General features: G+C 37.9%; 1 protein-coding gene and 3 non-coding genes across 7 annotated transcripts in view; all 4 read left to right on the forward strand.

The window, feature by feature from the left end:
• Positions 1 to 8,964, forward strand: part of micu3a (mitochondrial calcium uptake 3a) — a 41,283-nt gene extending 32,319 nt beyond the window's left edge. For 2 of the 4 annotated variants that reach the window (XM_085410332.1, XM_085410334.1), the window contains 6 exons: positions 2,272 to 2,366; positions 2,481 to 2,652; positions 5,616 to 5,724; positions 5,868 to 6,025; positions 7,945 to 8,009; positions 8,411 to 8,964. In XM_085410332.1, the coding sequence (XP_085266458.1) occupies positions 2,272 to 2,366; positions 2,481 to 2,652; positions 5,616 to 5,724; positions 5,868 to 6,025; positions 7,945 to 8,009; positions 8,411 to 8,417 (606 nt within the window). In that variant the 3' untranslated portion in view covers positions 8,418 to 8,964. Of the gene's footprint in view, positions 1 to 2,271; positions 2,367 to 2,480; positions 2,653 to 5,615; positions 5,725 to 5,867; positions 6,026 to 7,944; positions 8,014 to 8,410 lie in introns of those variants that run through there. The other 2 variants (XM_085410335.1, XM_085410333.1) reach the window with 2 other exon arrangements.
• A 1,837-nt stretch (positions 8,965 to 10,801) lies between these two features.
• LOC146668425 (small nucleolar RNA U3) lies at positions 10,802 to 11,017 on the forward strand. The gene has a single exon (XR_014912192.1). It is a non-coding gene; the product is annotated as a small nucleolar RNA U3 (small nucleolar RNA).
• Positions 11,018 to 11,577: 560 nt separating this feature from the next.
• Positions 11,578 to 11,793, forward strand: LOC146668426 (small nucleolar RNA U3). The gene has a single exon (XR_014912193.1). It is a non-coding gene; the product is annotated as a small nucleolar RNA U3 (small nucleolar RNA).
• Positions 11,794 to 13,134: 1,341 nt separating this feature from the next.
• On the forward strand, positions 13,135 to 13,350 carry LOC146668427 (small nucleolar RNA U3). Its single transcript, XR_014912194.1, has one exon. It is a non-coding gene; the product is annotated as a small nucleolar RNA U3 (small nucleolar RNA).
• Positions 13,351 to 13,873: the final 523 nt, after the last annotated feature.

Here is a 13,873-nt window from a genome sequence, read left to right on the forward strand (position 1 = left end):
GTTTTGAGTTCAAAACAACAAAACAGAATTAAGGGAACTCCACGTGGGAGGGAAGAGAGGCAGAGACACACCACCTGGATACTGTCTAGATGTATGAACAGCTCATGTGTCATAAAGACAGTAATGCGTCAGTTCAGAGATAAAAGAGCAAAACAAATTTTGTCCTGTTTGTCCGTAATCAGAGACTTAATGAAAAGAACGTCTAGTAAATGAGACACAGAAAACTTAGACACAGCAATGATAAGTCTGTAATTGTTTCAGTTTGTCTTGTGTTTACACAAAGGAAATCTTCCTTTGTCCCTAATCAAAGACTGAAAGACCAGACTCTTAAGTGAATCAGCAACAGACCAAAAGCTAAGAGTGGTCTTACTACAGTGTTTACTTTTAATGCTTGTTTCTCACAAGACATTTTTATTGTGTGAGTTACCAGTGTGGTTCCAGTTTAATCTACCATACATTTAAGAATTTTACTGCCTTGAACATCTGCATCTTCCTGCAGCTTATTGTTAATATTGTGCATTGATGACCAAAAGAATCTGTAATTGAAACACGATTTACTTTAACCAGTAGAGTTTTTAGTTGTTTTTATTAATTCATACATAACAACAATTTAATAAAAGCCTAAAATGTAGCCCGGTAAATGCCCAGCAAAATTCTAATGACTTTTGTCACATCAGTTGTTTTTTGTAAGATCACTTTTTTTCATTCTTATCCGTGGGGATGGTTTCCTCTCTATCAGAAAGACTGCAGCTCACTTACAGACATTTCTGACTGACTGAATGAATATTCACTGTGTGACACCAAACAAATCACAAAACAAATCTTGATATTTTGTCCCTTAAATAAACGTGTGATCTTGTTTCACATTTTCTTCTTGTCCCACACTGGATTTTAGGATTTTACTCTTGAGGTAGAACCACGAATGGCATCGTGGTGATGATGATATTTATGATGATGACTGAAATGCCATAAATGCTCCTTCTTAGAAGGACATGAGATTTTATTTAATCTTATGTCTGCGTATTCCTCAGCATGGTGAAAGATTGGAAATGAAGGTTGGCTGGGTGGGGCATGACAGGTCAATAGAGAGAAGATGTGTATTTGAATTCCTCTCTTTTTTGTCCTGATGCTGCCTGATTCATTTCTGGAACTGCTCAAAAGTCACCTTTTTCTGAAAGATACAAGTATGTTACTGTGTATGAACAGAAAATAGTGAACTAAATACTTAGATTAAGTTTCTGCAAAGGCTTAAAATCCTAATTGTGTCACTTTGCTTTAAACAAGGTGTTAACCAGCAGATTAAAGCTAGAGCAAACAGTCGAAACAACCCAAAGCTCATTGAATGGATTTTAAATGACCTGGGTCACAGAGTCAACACACACTCAAGGGAGACTAGAAGGATATGCAACCAAACACATCTGATGACGGAAAAAGGTGGAATCGGCTCACAAAATCTCTGCACTTGTGCTTATGTGGTTTTTGTTTAGTGTTGCTTTTGGTGACTTGAGGTTCTGTTTAGGTGTGTCAATGTGGCATTTGCGAAGAAATGCATGGGATGTGTCTTTGTCATGTATTTGTCTGTGTTGCACTTAGTTGCTCTTCCACAAGTCTTCTTTTCCTTTCATGTCTTCTGCTTACCTCGTCTGTTTCTCTGTCCTTAATGAACTCCACCTGTTTAAAGTGTTGTCTTCCTTCCTCCTGCATTCTTGTTCACCTCCACCGTTACCTTCACACTGGCTCTGTGAATGTAGGCATGACTTATGATCTTACCGCCTTCTCTTTATTTGGGCTGATACTTGAGTACTCCTTAACATTGTATCAGTCTGTGTTTCACGCTGCTACAGCATGACTACTCACCAGTCTAGACTGCATAGAGAATGATTTCTTTAATAGATATAATCTGACTTCCCTTCTTTACTTACCTGCTTTACTTCAGTTTGCTTGTAAATTTTTATTTGGCTCTTCTGACTGTTTTTCACATCATATTATGCTTCCTAGACTGGTAAGTTTGATTTCATGATGGCTGTTGACTGTTTGTCTGAGCTGATGACTGTGACTGAAATTTGTGATGTAATTTGTAATGTAATTTGTAATGCTCATCCAGTGCACGTTTTGCACACGTGCAATAGAACCCTGCTTCCTGCTAATCTGGCACAGCGGTGGCCATGTTGGTCTAATGATGGACTCGTCCTTCTCCACCCATGACGCTTGAGGTTTGTCATTTAGTCACTGATCGTCTCTCGTATCACTCTCTCTCTCTCTCTTTGATAGCGAGCAGATGATAGCATCACAATTGACACCACACTACTGGTCCATTTCTTTGGGAAGAAGGGGAAGGCAGAGCTTACCTTTGATGACTTCTACAGGTACTAGAACCGAAAGAGTGCTAACGCTAACAGTATTAACCACATGGCAGAATGGATGATTTATAGAACAATTCTCTTTTTGTCTTTTTTACTGTCCTTTCTTTCTATTTTCAGATTTATGGATAACCTCCAGACAGAGGTGTTGGAAATTGAGTTCCTGACTTACTCTAAAGGTATGACGACTATCAGTGAAGAAGACTTTGCCAAAATCCTGCTGCGATTCACAAACGTGGAAAACATTAGTGCCTATCTGGAAAATGTCCGCCAGTGTATACCTGATGAAAAGGTACAGTATACATGTGCGCACAGTTATTTACTGGACAATTCATTGATCAGTAATGAAATAATAATGAAATTCTTCCTTCCTGTATGGGAGCTTCTACCTTCTAGACATCTAGAGTACCTGTAATTTCAAACTGTTGTCTCTGCCTGAGGCTGTTGTGGCTTTCCACACTTGAGCGCTCAATTGCTTCACTACATGTCACACACAAAAACACACATTTCACTACACTTTCAGTTGCATCTATCTATCTATCTATCTATCTATCTATCTATCTATCTATCTATCTATCTATCTATCTATCTATGCTATCTATGCTATCTAGCTGTGCTATCTAGCTGTGCTATCTATCTATCTAGCTGTGCTATCTATCTATCTATCTATCTATCTAGCTGTGCTATCTATCTATCTAGCTGTGCTATCTAGCTAGACTTTGGCATGTAGTCCTTATGCAACCCGTCTCTATTTCTGTCCCTGCCTTCTTTCCTTTTCATGCTGTGGAAGAAGCAGGAGGTTGGTCTCTGCCTCGTATAATTCACAACCTGCAGTTACAATCTGTCAGTCTATCCTGCTATTAAGTTAATTTGCCACCTTCTCTTTTTTTCTTCATATAAGCAATGTCAAGGTTAAGATACACAGCAAGCTGTTGTATTTTAATTATTTGTATTTATTTTAATCTACATTTCATCATGTAATTTAAAAAAAAACCATTTAGTTATTTGATTAATAATATTTTATCTTCTGAATTATGCATCTGTTATAGGGTTACAGCAAGTTCACAGCAAAGAGCATGAGGTGCACCTCACAACCATTTGCTCAGATGGACTTTGGTTATTCATGATATGAAATACACAATATCCTTTATATCCTTTGTTAGTGCTGGGTGAATGCTCAATGTATGAACACATGCCATCCCAACAATTAGACTGTACATTCCAATTGGTTTTCACTTTATGCTACTTTACGGAGATGAAACACTGCAATGTGTTTTACTGTTTTTTTCAACTGCTTTGGTATATTTCTCCAAACATATCTGAAGGTCACAGAAGCTGAAAAAATGCATTTCCTTAAACAGCTCATGCATGCAGAAAAACACTATAGTTAACCTGCACAATTCATGTGTCTCTGACACTGAGTGCCAACAATACAAGGCTAATATTTTTTCCAAGGATTAGTGACAACTACAGCATGTCCTAGTGACTCTATTCACATGCTGATTTCAGGGGCGCAGTGTTTTACATTCTAATTTGTAAAGCAAAAGACCTATACATTTGCATAGCACGTAAGGAAAAACTGACTGACAACACAGCACTATACAATGAACAGAATAAAACTGAAAATCTTTTGTAGTAGAAGGAATCATCTGAACCTCTGCTGAATTTGTTTGTCTGTTTTCTCACAATTAGAGAATTGAAGAGTCTCTCATTTTTATGGTAGTTCCATTTTAATGGGCAGAGACAGAAAAAACACATAAGATCTCTTACACTCAGTGTTGGGGAGTAACGGAATACATGTTACGTATTTAAAATACAAAATATGAGTAACTAATGCCTGCGTCTCAATCTCGCGGCCCATGTCACCTCTACTTGCAGCCCGCATAATGATGTGAATATTTAAAAAAATGATTCACAAAAATGATTTCATATGAAGGCAATAGGCAGAGTGTTACAGGCATAGCCCTAAAGAATGTAGCCTCATGGGCAGTGTAGTCCGTGCTGCAGGGAGAATGAACTGCCATACCCTTGTGTGTCTGTGAGCGCGAGGAGCGAGTAAAAGGAAAAGTACGAGTTGTCACCAAGCAGAAACGGGAGCTGGAAGCATGTATATATAATAATAACAACTGCAGCCAAAAAGAGTGCCTGATGAGCCCAGTTGTAAGTAAGCTATTAAGACTCGACTATACACTTTTTTCGTGTTTTTCTCCAAAACAATAAGTTCAGTTGGAGCAGCCTTTCAACGCACAGCAAACAACCAAGTAAAGCTAGTTTTCGGCCACGAGCCCGACACGAACCTGACGTATTAGCCAGAGGTCGCTTTACTACGGTTCAGAGCCGCGGACCTGTTTTATATACGTGCTGAATAGTTTTCTATACGAGATCGCTGCAAAAAGTGTAGCCTTACCTAACGTCAACCTGCTGTTACTCATTTTATATTAAGATTTAAACATCTGATTGGTATTGGTATGGCGAATAACCTTCAGTAAAAGTAATAAATCACACAGCAATAGTACATTCATGTAGTTGTAAAAAAGCATGATAATGTAATAGGTAATCCAAAGTATTCAGAATACGTTACTCTCATTGAGTAACGTAACGGAATACGTTACAAAATACGTTTTGGGGCATGTATTCTGTATTCTGTAGTGGAATACATTTTAAAAGTAACCTTCCCAACACTGCTTACACTTACTCTTATTACTTACACTACTGACCTAAACATGTGGACAATTAGCTGGACTATTCTGCATGTGATGAGTCAACACAACATTTTATACAGTAAAAAATAAACAGAGTTTTATATTCCAAAAAGAATCAATAAGTGTTCTGCTTAGTGATTTGCCAAATTGTATTGAAACATTTGAAAATGCCACTGTATAGAGAGCAGCTCTTTCTGAATAACAAAATGCTGTAAAAGATTTCTCATACGAACTTTAACTGCAATTTGAGAATTAAGCCAAAGCCACTGAGGAAAACGAAAAATTTTCCACATCATACACACATACGATGGTTAACCCCATGAATGACTTCTTACGTCCTTCATGAGGCCATGTCATGGAATCGCTTGAATAATCATTTAGCTTTTTAATTTTTCAGACAGATGACTAGATGCACTTTGAGGAATGCTGTATGCACGCCACTTAAATGCACCTTCACAGTCTCGCTCAAACGATATTTGTCATTTCCAAGCTTCTTTCTGTCCAGTACCTCTCCCTGCAGTTGTTTTGTTAACTGTTTCTACTTGTGTTTCAGGGAATCACCTTTGATGAGTTCAGATCCTTCTTCCAGTTTCTCAACAACCTTGAAGACTTTGCCATTGCCATGCAGATGTATAACTTTGCTGCACGCTCCATTGGACAAGGTATTAAAACTGTATTGAGCTTGAAATGCGGGCACTGAAGGTCTCTGCTTACACTCACTGATGCTGTGTTTTCTCCTTCAGGTTTTTCACTCAGCTGCACTTAGACAAATGATCAAAGTCATTTTTACTTTCTCCCCTGATAGATGAGTTTGCCAGAGCGGTGTATGTGGCCACAGGGCTCAAGCTGACACGTCACCTTGTAAACACCATCTTCAAGATCTTCGATGTCGATCACGATGACCAGCTGTCCTACAAAGAGTTCATTGGTATCATGAAGGACCGGCTGCACAGGGGAGCCAGGGTAAAGAACTTCCTTCTTTTTGAGAAAAAGTGCACTCAGCTCCAACTGAAAAATCTTTGTTTAGAAAAAGTTTGAAGCACAGCCAGTCACCAGGACACGAAAAAGGAACCACTTTTGAGAAATATACCTCCCTTCGCAGAAAGGTCTGAGGTCAAGTGGGTTCCAGAGCACTTACAAAGAGACAGGTTTCTCATTAAGATTTAGGGTGTACTCCCACTTGACCAGTTGCCTTATACTCTGCCTGAGTACTGAGCACCCAAAGGCAGCTATAGTTTGGGAGTTCTATGGCCAGATGTAAGCTACAGATGAACTGTACATGTGTAGCATGCCTGAGCCCAACTGAACCGCACATGGGCACATGGGCACATACTCCATTAACACAAACAACCTACAGAACCTAAAAGATCTGCTGCTGAACTTCCAGATACCACGAGGCGCCTTCACAGCCTATGACAGCAAAGCGTGTAATAGACACACTGGTCTGCTGTGTCCAGTTCACACTTTACCTCTCTAAAGCATGAAATGGAGACGCAAGTTGCAACAAGGGAAGAAAATATATGTAAAGCCATAAAGTCCACAGTGACCAAGAAAGGTATAAAGTACATTCTAAGCTCCCACTATGCCAGAAATTATTAAGCTAAGTGGCTAATTTGCTCATGAATGCATTAGTAATGTCTCTTTAAATGCTTTACTTTGATTATTTTCATGTTGGCCTGAAATGAAATATCTCCCTCTACTGGTACTGCAGCTTACTGCAGCTTCTGCATGCGTGCCCATTTCACGCTTTGGAGAGGCAAAGTGTGAAATGGACACTGTGGACCGGCGTGTCTATTACACGCTATGTCATGATACCAGGTTGTGTGCACGCCTTGCTTTAGTGGGTCAAAGCTGTTTTGGTGGCACCCAGAGGACCAGAAGAACGGTGTAGTCCAAGCATCTGGGTTCTCAAGTATAAACTCTGACATCCAGCATTACCCAAAAACTTGGTCGAGGTGAAGTTACAATTTCAAAGTTAGCCACATAAACAAATTACAGGGATTTAAAGCTATAGGATGTGTTATTTCTTGAGCATTTTAGATTCAAAAAAGAAGAGCTGAAATTTAAAACATGGGAGCTTCTTGTTGCCTGTTTCATTATAGAATAACAAATCAGTCTCTACCTTAAATGCAAACTAGCTTTACCTGTGCCAGGACTTAGTGTCACAGAGTAACAAAAAAACAGGAAATCCAAAACTACAATTATTATTGTTATTCAGCTGTTTCTTAAACCTTTTTTGTAGAAGAAGTTCTGCTGGTACAACTAAGCCATCCTTTACTCATGACTGGTTGTGCTCTTCAGTTGCAGTCAAGTAGTTAAGGTAAATCAACAGTTACCCAAAACAAAAGAAAAATGCATTTAACATACACACATGATAACAGGGTTAAAAATATTGATGAAAAACTTTTAGTAAGCATCAGGAATGTAACAAAAAAAGCTTAAATGGAAGATAATTTGAAGGCTTGTGGGTTGGAAATCACCTATAAGCAATTTGGTGATGCTGTCAGAAAAGGCCATACTGCCCCCCAGTGGTGGATTTTGATGCAATAACACTGCTCAGATCCTTTTTTTCTACAGAGGTTGTCATGTGATAATAAACTTGGCACCACTGTAGGCCTGGATGTTGCACTTTATATGGTCCCGTATGTCCCTTTTGATGCTGTCTTGGCCTCACTGTCTTGGCTTTTTAACAGTGTTCTCTTTTGTCCTTACTTTGCTGATGTACCTCTCTCTTCATCTCCTTTCTAACCCATGTTTTTTTCCCTATTGTCATGAATTTACCACACTTATACTTTTGTTTTTCTCACCTTCCATGTGCCCACCACTTTTGCGATTGTTTTCCTGTCTTCCTGCCTCACTCTGGCTGTCTACACACATCTCAGGGCTATAAAGCTGTGGAGCGTGCTACCTCCTTCAGGTCCTGTCTGAAGAAGGAGCTGGCAAGCAGATAAGTATCACTAACAGCTACAGTTCAAGGAGTTTGTTCGTTGTTATTTCTAGAGTTGCAGGTAGTTTCTTGACTTGAATTCAGTCTGGATTATGACTTCTTTTGCGTGTCTGATTCACCTGAACTGTTTAGCCTTATTACAATGTATCTACAGAATGGGTTTTCATATAATTCATAGAGTATACTGTACAATGTTTTGTGAACCTGTATGTGTAAGAGTAGGAGCAGTAGGTTGCTGAATATCTTCAGTAATATCTGAGGGCATTTTACTCCACTGTGATACTTTAAAAACTGCCACTGTGTCCCAGTAGTTGCCATATTTTAGTTGACTGTACATTTTGAATAAAGTTTAAAGGTAGTGAGTTGTTGAAGTGAACTGCGTCCGATTGCTCTGTGGTTACCAGGTGAAGGGCAGACAGCACACCTCCTTCTCCAGATGTGTTCGCTCTGAGGCCCGGAGACAGGTGCACCTGTTGTGGAGGAGGTACAAGGAGCCATAGAGAGTGGACGAAATCTGATGGAGCTTCGACGTTAATTAATCAGGAGGAGCCAGTATTTGTGGAGCAGTTCTCCTGTCGACCTTCAGACTGTACATATGTGATTACTGCAAGCATGACCGCACAAAGCCGACTGATTCTCTCTGTGATGATAATAAGTGTCATTCTTTTTGTCTTTTTTTTTTTTGTTGCCCTGTTTCCAGTCATCCATCCATCCATTGATCTGATGTCAGTTATCCTGGGTATGATTTACATGTAGTTAAATGTTGATTTGTTACGATAGAAATTTAATGTCTGTTCTAACGCGATACCTCCACAATGGTGGGAACTTTGTCATTTTGTTTTTTATAATAAGGAGGAGAACTTTTGGTTAACACCCTGAAATCTATAGGCCCAAAAGTTGCTTTCTTTACTTTAATTATTGCATTTATTAAAAACTTGCTTTGTTAGTTCCGCTACAGCACTGCAATCTATAGGAGCACAAGAATCTTTAAATGAGTTCTAGGGGATTAAAGTAACATCCATATAAAACTGATAACAGTTATACAATATGAAACCTGCATGTTGCTGAAACTATATAATTAATTGAATATGTTGTGGATCTGTAATGTCCTCAACTCATTTATATTATGTTAAGCAGTAGTTCCATCTAACCCCTTACTTTTTGTTGCACGAACAGTATGACTCACACTACTGTTGCAGTTAGGAATGCTTTATTATCTTAATACTACAGCAGGTCTTGGTATGAAAAATGTATTTCAATATTTTTTCGGGGTGAATGTTTTTGCCTCTTTCGTGTTTCCTGGTTTCCTAGTATTCATAAGTAGATGCACACATAGGTGCCTTTGATCCACCCCCCTTTTCCAAAGCAATTCACGAGTTTTTGAGCTTTTAATTTCAAATACAAAACTTATGCATTGATGACTACACGTTGTCTTAGCATGACATATGTCTGATAATTGGAACATCAAGTTGAATTGTCTTAATGTATTATAAATTGTTCTGATATTTAAAACGATCATTTAAATGTAACGAGTGCGTTTGTTTGATTAATTTCATGCACGAATAAACTATTTTAAGAAAACACGCGAATTTCTTCTCTGTCCCTGAGCATGCGCAACAAAACAAAACGTTAATAACTGGGGAGTCTCCTGGCTATCTGGCTTTATTTTAAAGCTTTTAAAAATTGAGACTGTTTCTTTAAGACAAAGCGAATGTGCTGTTGGACAACATGCTGGTGAGTAGTTTGTTTCAAAGATGATTAAAAATATTTTTATAGAAAGAAAATTGAGATGGAGGCGTGGTGTCTCTGGGTGAAAACATTTATGTTAGCCGATAATTAGCTACAGCCTGTTTAAAATGTAGTTAAAAATACTGTCGACTGAGCCTTTTGTGGCGCACTTTTATTTTAGTTTTCGCCCTTAGTGTGTTGCTTTTAGTTGAAGGTGAAACTATTTCACCTAGCTTTTTCAGTTAAAGTTAGGCGTCCGTGTTGAAGTCATTCGACGCCTAGTGAGTTTTTCTAGGATGTTGTGTACTAATGTAACGGAGTTCTTTTTATTTTTATTATTTTAAGCAAAAATTAACCGAAATATAAATTTTGGCAGTCTTCTAAACATTGAATATCGCGTGACGATTAAACTCTGTTAGCCAATGAAATGCTGCCCTCGTGTGTCGTAACAAGGGTAGCTGCGGTGCTACACGTACAGATTCGACGTCTTATATTACAAAAGAAAAAACAATAGACGTGTCTCTTTTTTGTGATTTATGTATCGTTAATATTTTAACCAATTGTTACAAGTTTAAACTTTTTTTTTAATTAAACAAATTGTAATAGTGGTTTCTAAGCGGAACGCTTCCTCTTTTCCAGATTCATGTCAGGAGTATAATAAGCGATGCACCACACAACATTTATTTAAACTTAAGGTTACTGCTATTTCCATGATCAACGCATTGTGTCTTTCAATTTTTATGTTATTCACAACTTTATATTTAAGGGAAACAATAAAAATAACGGTTGTTACAGATTTTTGAGTGAAAATAAATAAATTCGTATAGTGATGTATGCGATTGCTTTCGCAAAGCATTGTGGGACTGGAAACTGGATTTTAAAACTTAAATAAACAGCTTTAGCCACACTTTTAGATCTACTTGCATAATCGTAGCTCTGTAAAAGTTATAGTCTACTAACTCCTCGCGGACTGATCGTTTAGGTCATGTTTAACAGTTGACATAAACCGTGAGTGAGAATGGCGTTCCCGAGAATCACTTCTTGCTTCGACCCAGAATTTCGTTAAGACTATACTTTCAGGGATCATTTCTATAGTTTCTAACTTGAGAAATGTGTTTCTAAAGTGTTTGGTCTCGCTAACCACGATGAAGAGTCGTGATATTCCCTTCTGAGCGTGAAGCGGATAGAGAATAATGATTCAGTTCATACGTTCTCTATCATTGATGACCGGTCTTTACTTCCTTGTGGAGTAATGAGGAAGGGAATATGATCAGAGTGGTTACGAATAGTGTGCAAAAATTATACATGGTATTAAAGTACCTAATTTTGATAACTTTTATCTATAGCAGTGATGAATGTTAAAATAGCAGCTTGAGTTTCAGTGGAACAGTTTACCTCATCTCTAGAACAAGTCTCAAATTAACTCTTTTGTTAAGTCATGTGTACTTAAATTGTGCATTAAAAAAGTCCCTCGTGCTTGAGGGACATTTACACAACCTATCTTATTTGTCAGTAAGAGACTGGCCTTTTGAATCTTTTCTGCTTCAACAGAATGTCGCCACAATCACAAAGTCACTTTTGTAACCTTTATTTACACGTCAGGTTCCCTAATAACTTTTATAAAATTGATCTGTTAGTCTGGCCGTTCTCTCCTGTACATTTGCTGTCAGTATTGTTAGAGGTATCCAGTGATTGGATGTGCTACATAGTATTATTTGCATAAACACAGTTGATTGGCCAAAACATGGTAACAGGCGGAGCGTATTGAATGTCAAAGAGGAACCCTGAGTGATGAAGACTTCACAGAAAAGCACATGCAGTTTCCACATGTAAATACACTAAGACTATACTTTCAGGGATCATTTCTATAGTTTCTAACTTGAGGAATGTGTTTCTAAAGTGTATGGTCTCGCTAACCACGATGATGAGTTGTGATATTCCCTTCTGAGCGTGAAGCGGATAGAAAATAATGATTCAGTTCATATGTTCTCTATCATTGATGACCGGTCTTTACTTCCTTGTGGAGTAATGAGGAAGGGAATATGATCAGAGTGGTTACAATGGGTACAAAAGAAATCATATAAAGCTATGTTTTCAGCAGAGATGGTTTCCTGTGGCAGGAACAGGTACTACATAAAAGTGTTGTCTTCATTCTTTTTGTTAACACCATTTTGTGAAATAACCGTACAGCCAGTACTTTTAAAATATAAAACAGGGCTTCTTATCATACCCAAGTATCAATAATTATTATCAACACATGATTGTCATGTCATTTTTGAGAGTTTTATGGATTTTATTCTCACCTACTTTGTATGTAGACTGAGTAGATCCCAATAATCTTTCTTACAGATGTTTCGACACTGCTGCATTTTGTGTAGGAAGGAAAATATATTCCGGCAACAAAACCAAATTTATATAGACAACAGAAAAAACAAACAAACAAAAACCTTCCCCCAAAAACAAATTAAGAACAAATTACACAAGGAGGAGGACGAATCCAAGGCCTTCAGCATCGAGCCAGACCGGACTAGCTGAATCCGTACTGATAAAAAAAGAATACCCAGTTCTACTTTAGCACACTGATTACCTGCAGGCCTTACTGAGATATTCAAGTGATAGATTCGGCCCACGGAAACATGTGAAATTGTTTTTTTATTGGAAGTTAAAAAAAAATCTCAAACATGAAGTGAGAACAGGTCTGAATCAAACCTTTTTGTCCAGTAATGTGTTTGTTTATTGTACATAGAACAAAAAAGAGCACATTTAAATTCCAGGTCTACAAAAACAATTTCAGAACATGTATGTGTAAAAGATGTGTAGTTATACTTTTTATGTTTAGTTACGCTTACTATACTACAGTTAAAGAATTCATAATAAACATATTCATGATGCACTCACTTCATAAATCATGAGCCAACTTTATAAGTTAAAAATATCAGTAGTCGGGTCAGCTGTGTCTCTCTGTTGTCTAATAATCTGTCTGTATGTGAAGGAACCTGCAAGTTAGCACAGTCTATTTATGTACTCAGATTGCTAAACCACCTTATATTTTTTGTACTTCATGTTTGAGGGACACTTACACAATTGGTCTAATTTGTCAGTGAGTGAGAGGCGGGCCTTTTGAATCTTTTTAGCTTCAACTGAATGGCGCAACCATCACACTTTTGTTTACTTTTATTTACACGTCATGTTCCCTAAAAACTTTTATAAAGTTGATCTGTTAGTCTGGCCGTTCTCTCTTGTATGTGATTGGATGTGCTACACAGTATTATTTGCATAAATACAGATGATTGGCCAAATCGTGGTAACAGGCGGAGCTTATTGAAAGTCAGAGAGGAACCCTGAGTGATGAAGACTTCACAGAAAAGCAGATGCAGTTTTCTGATGTTAGCACACTAAGACTATACTTTCAGGGATCATTTCTATAGTTTCTAACTTGAGAAATGTGTTTCTAAAGTGTTTGGTCTCGCTAACCACGATGAAGAGTCGTGATATTCCTTTCTGAGCGTGAAGCAGATAGAGAACAATGGTTCAGTTCATATGTTCTCTGTCATTGATGACTGGTCTTTACTTCCTTGTGGAGTAATGAGGAAGGGAATATGATCAGAGTGGTTACTAAAACTGTTTAAATGAAACTGAATGATTGGTTTATACACTGCTACAGTAGTATTACTCCATGTTAATGGCAATCTGAGCCTTTCCTTAATGTCACTTCTCAGTGGCACTTCTGTGAAATCGCCTTGCACAGTTCAAAACCGGTGATACTTATACCAAATTATTAATGATCAACATGTTTTTCATATCTTCAGTAGATTTAAATGCCTGCTACTTTGTATGTGGGCTGAGTAGGCCCCAGTAAGCTTTGTAAAAGATTTTTCAACTACGGTGGCATCAAGTGTGATCAAATGTTGCTAATTATGCTGATGGAAAATGAAGATGAACAAGAGAAAATCAAATGTCTACATTTGTCATGTTTAACATATTTCGGGGTTCAGTTAGTGTCTTTTTGGGCAGTTTACCTCTTTAGCCTTGGAAACGCTGCAAGTATACATAGGTAGGCTAACCTATAAATATGAGGATATATGACTTATCATTCCTTCCAATCTAAAGGATCATGTGTCCTTGGAACAGATGCA

Source organism: Rhamphochromis longiceps, linkage group LG6, assembly GCF_057381845.1.
Source record: "Rhamphochromis longiceps isolate RC_006_pf linkage group LG6, R_longiceps_female_GT1.1, whole genome shotgun sequence".
NCBI lineage: Eukaryota > Metazoa > Chordata > Actinopteri > Cichliformes > Cichlidae > Rhamphochromis > Rhamphochromis longiceps.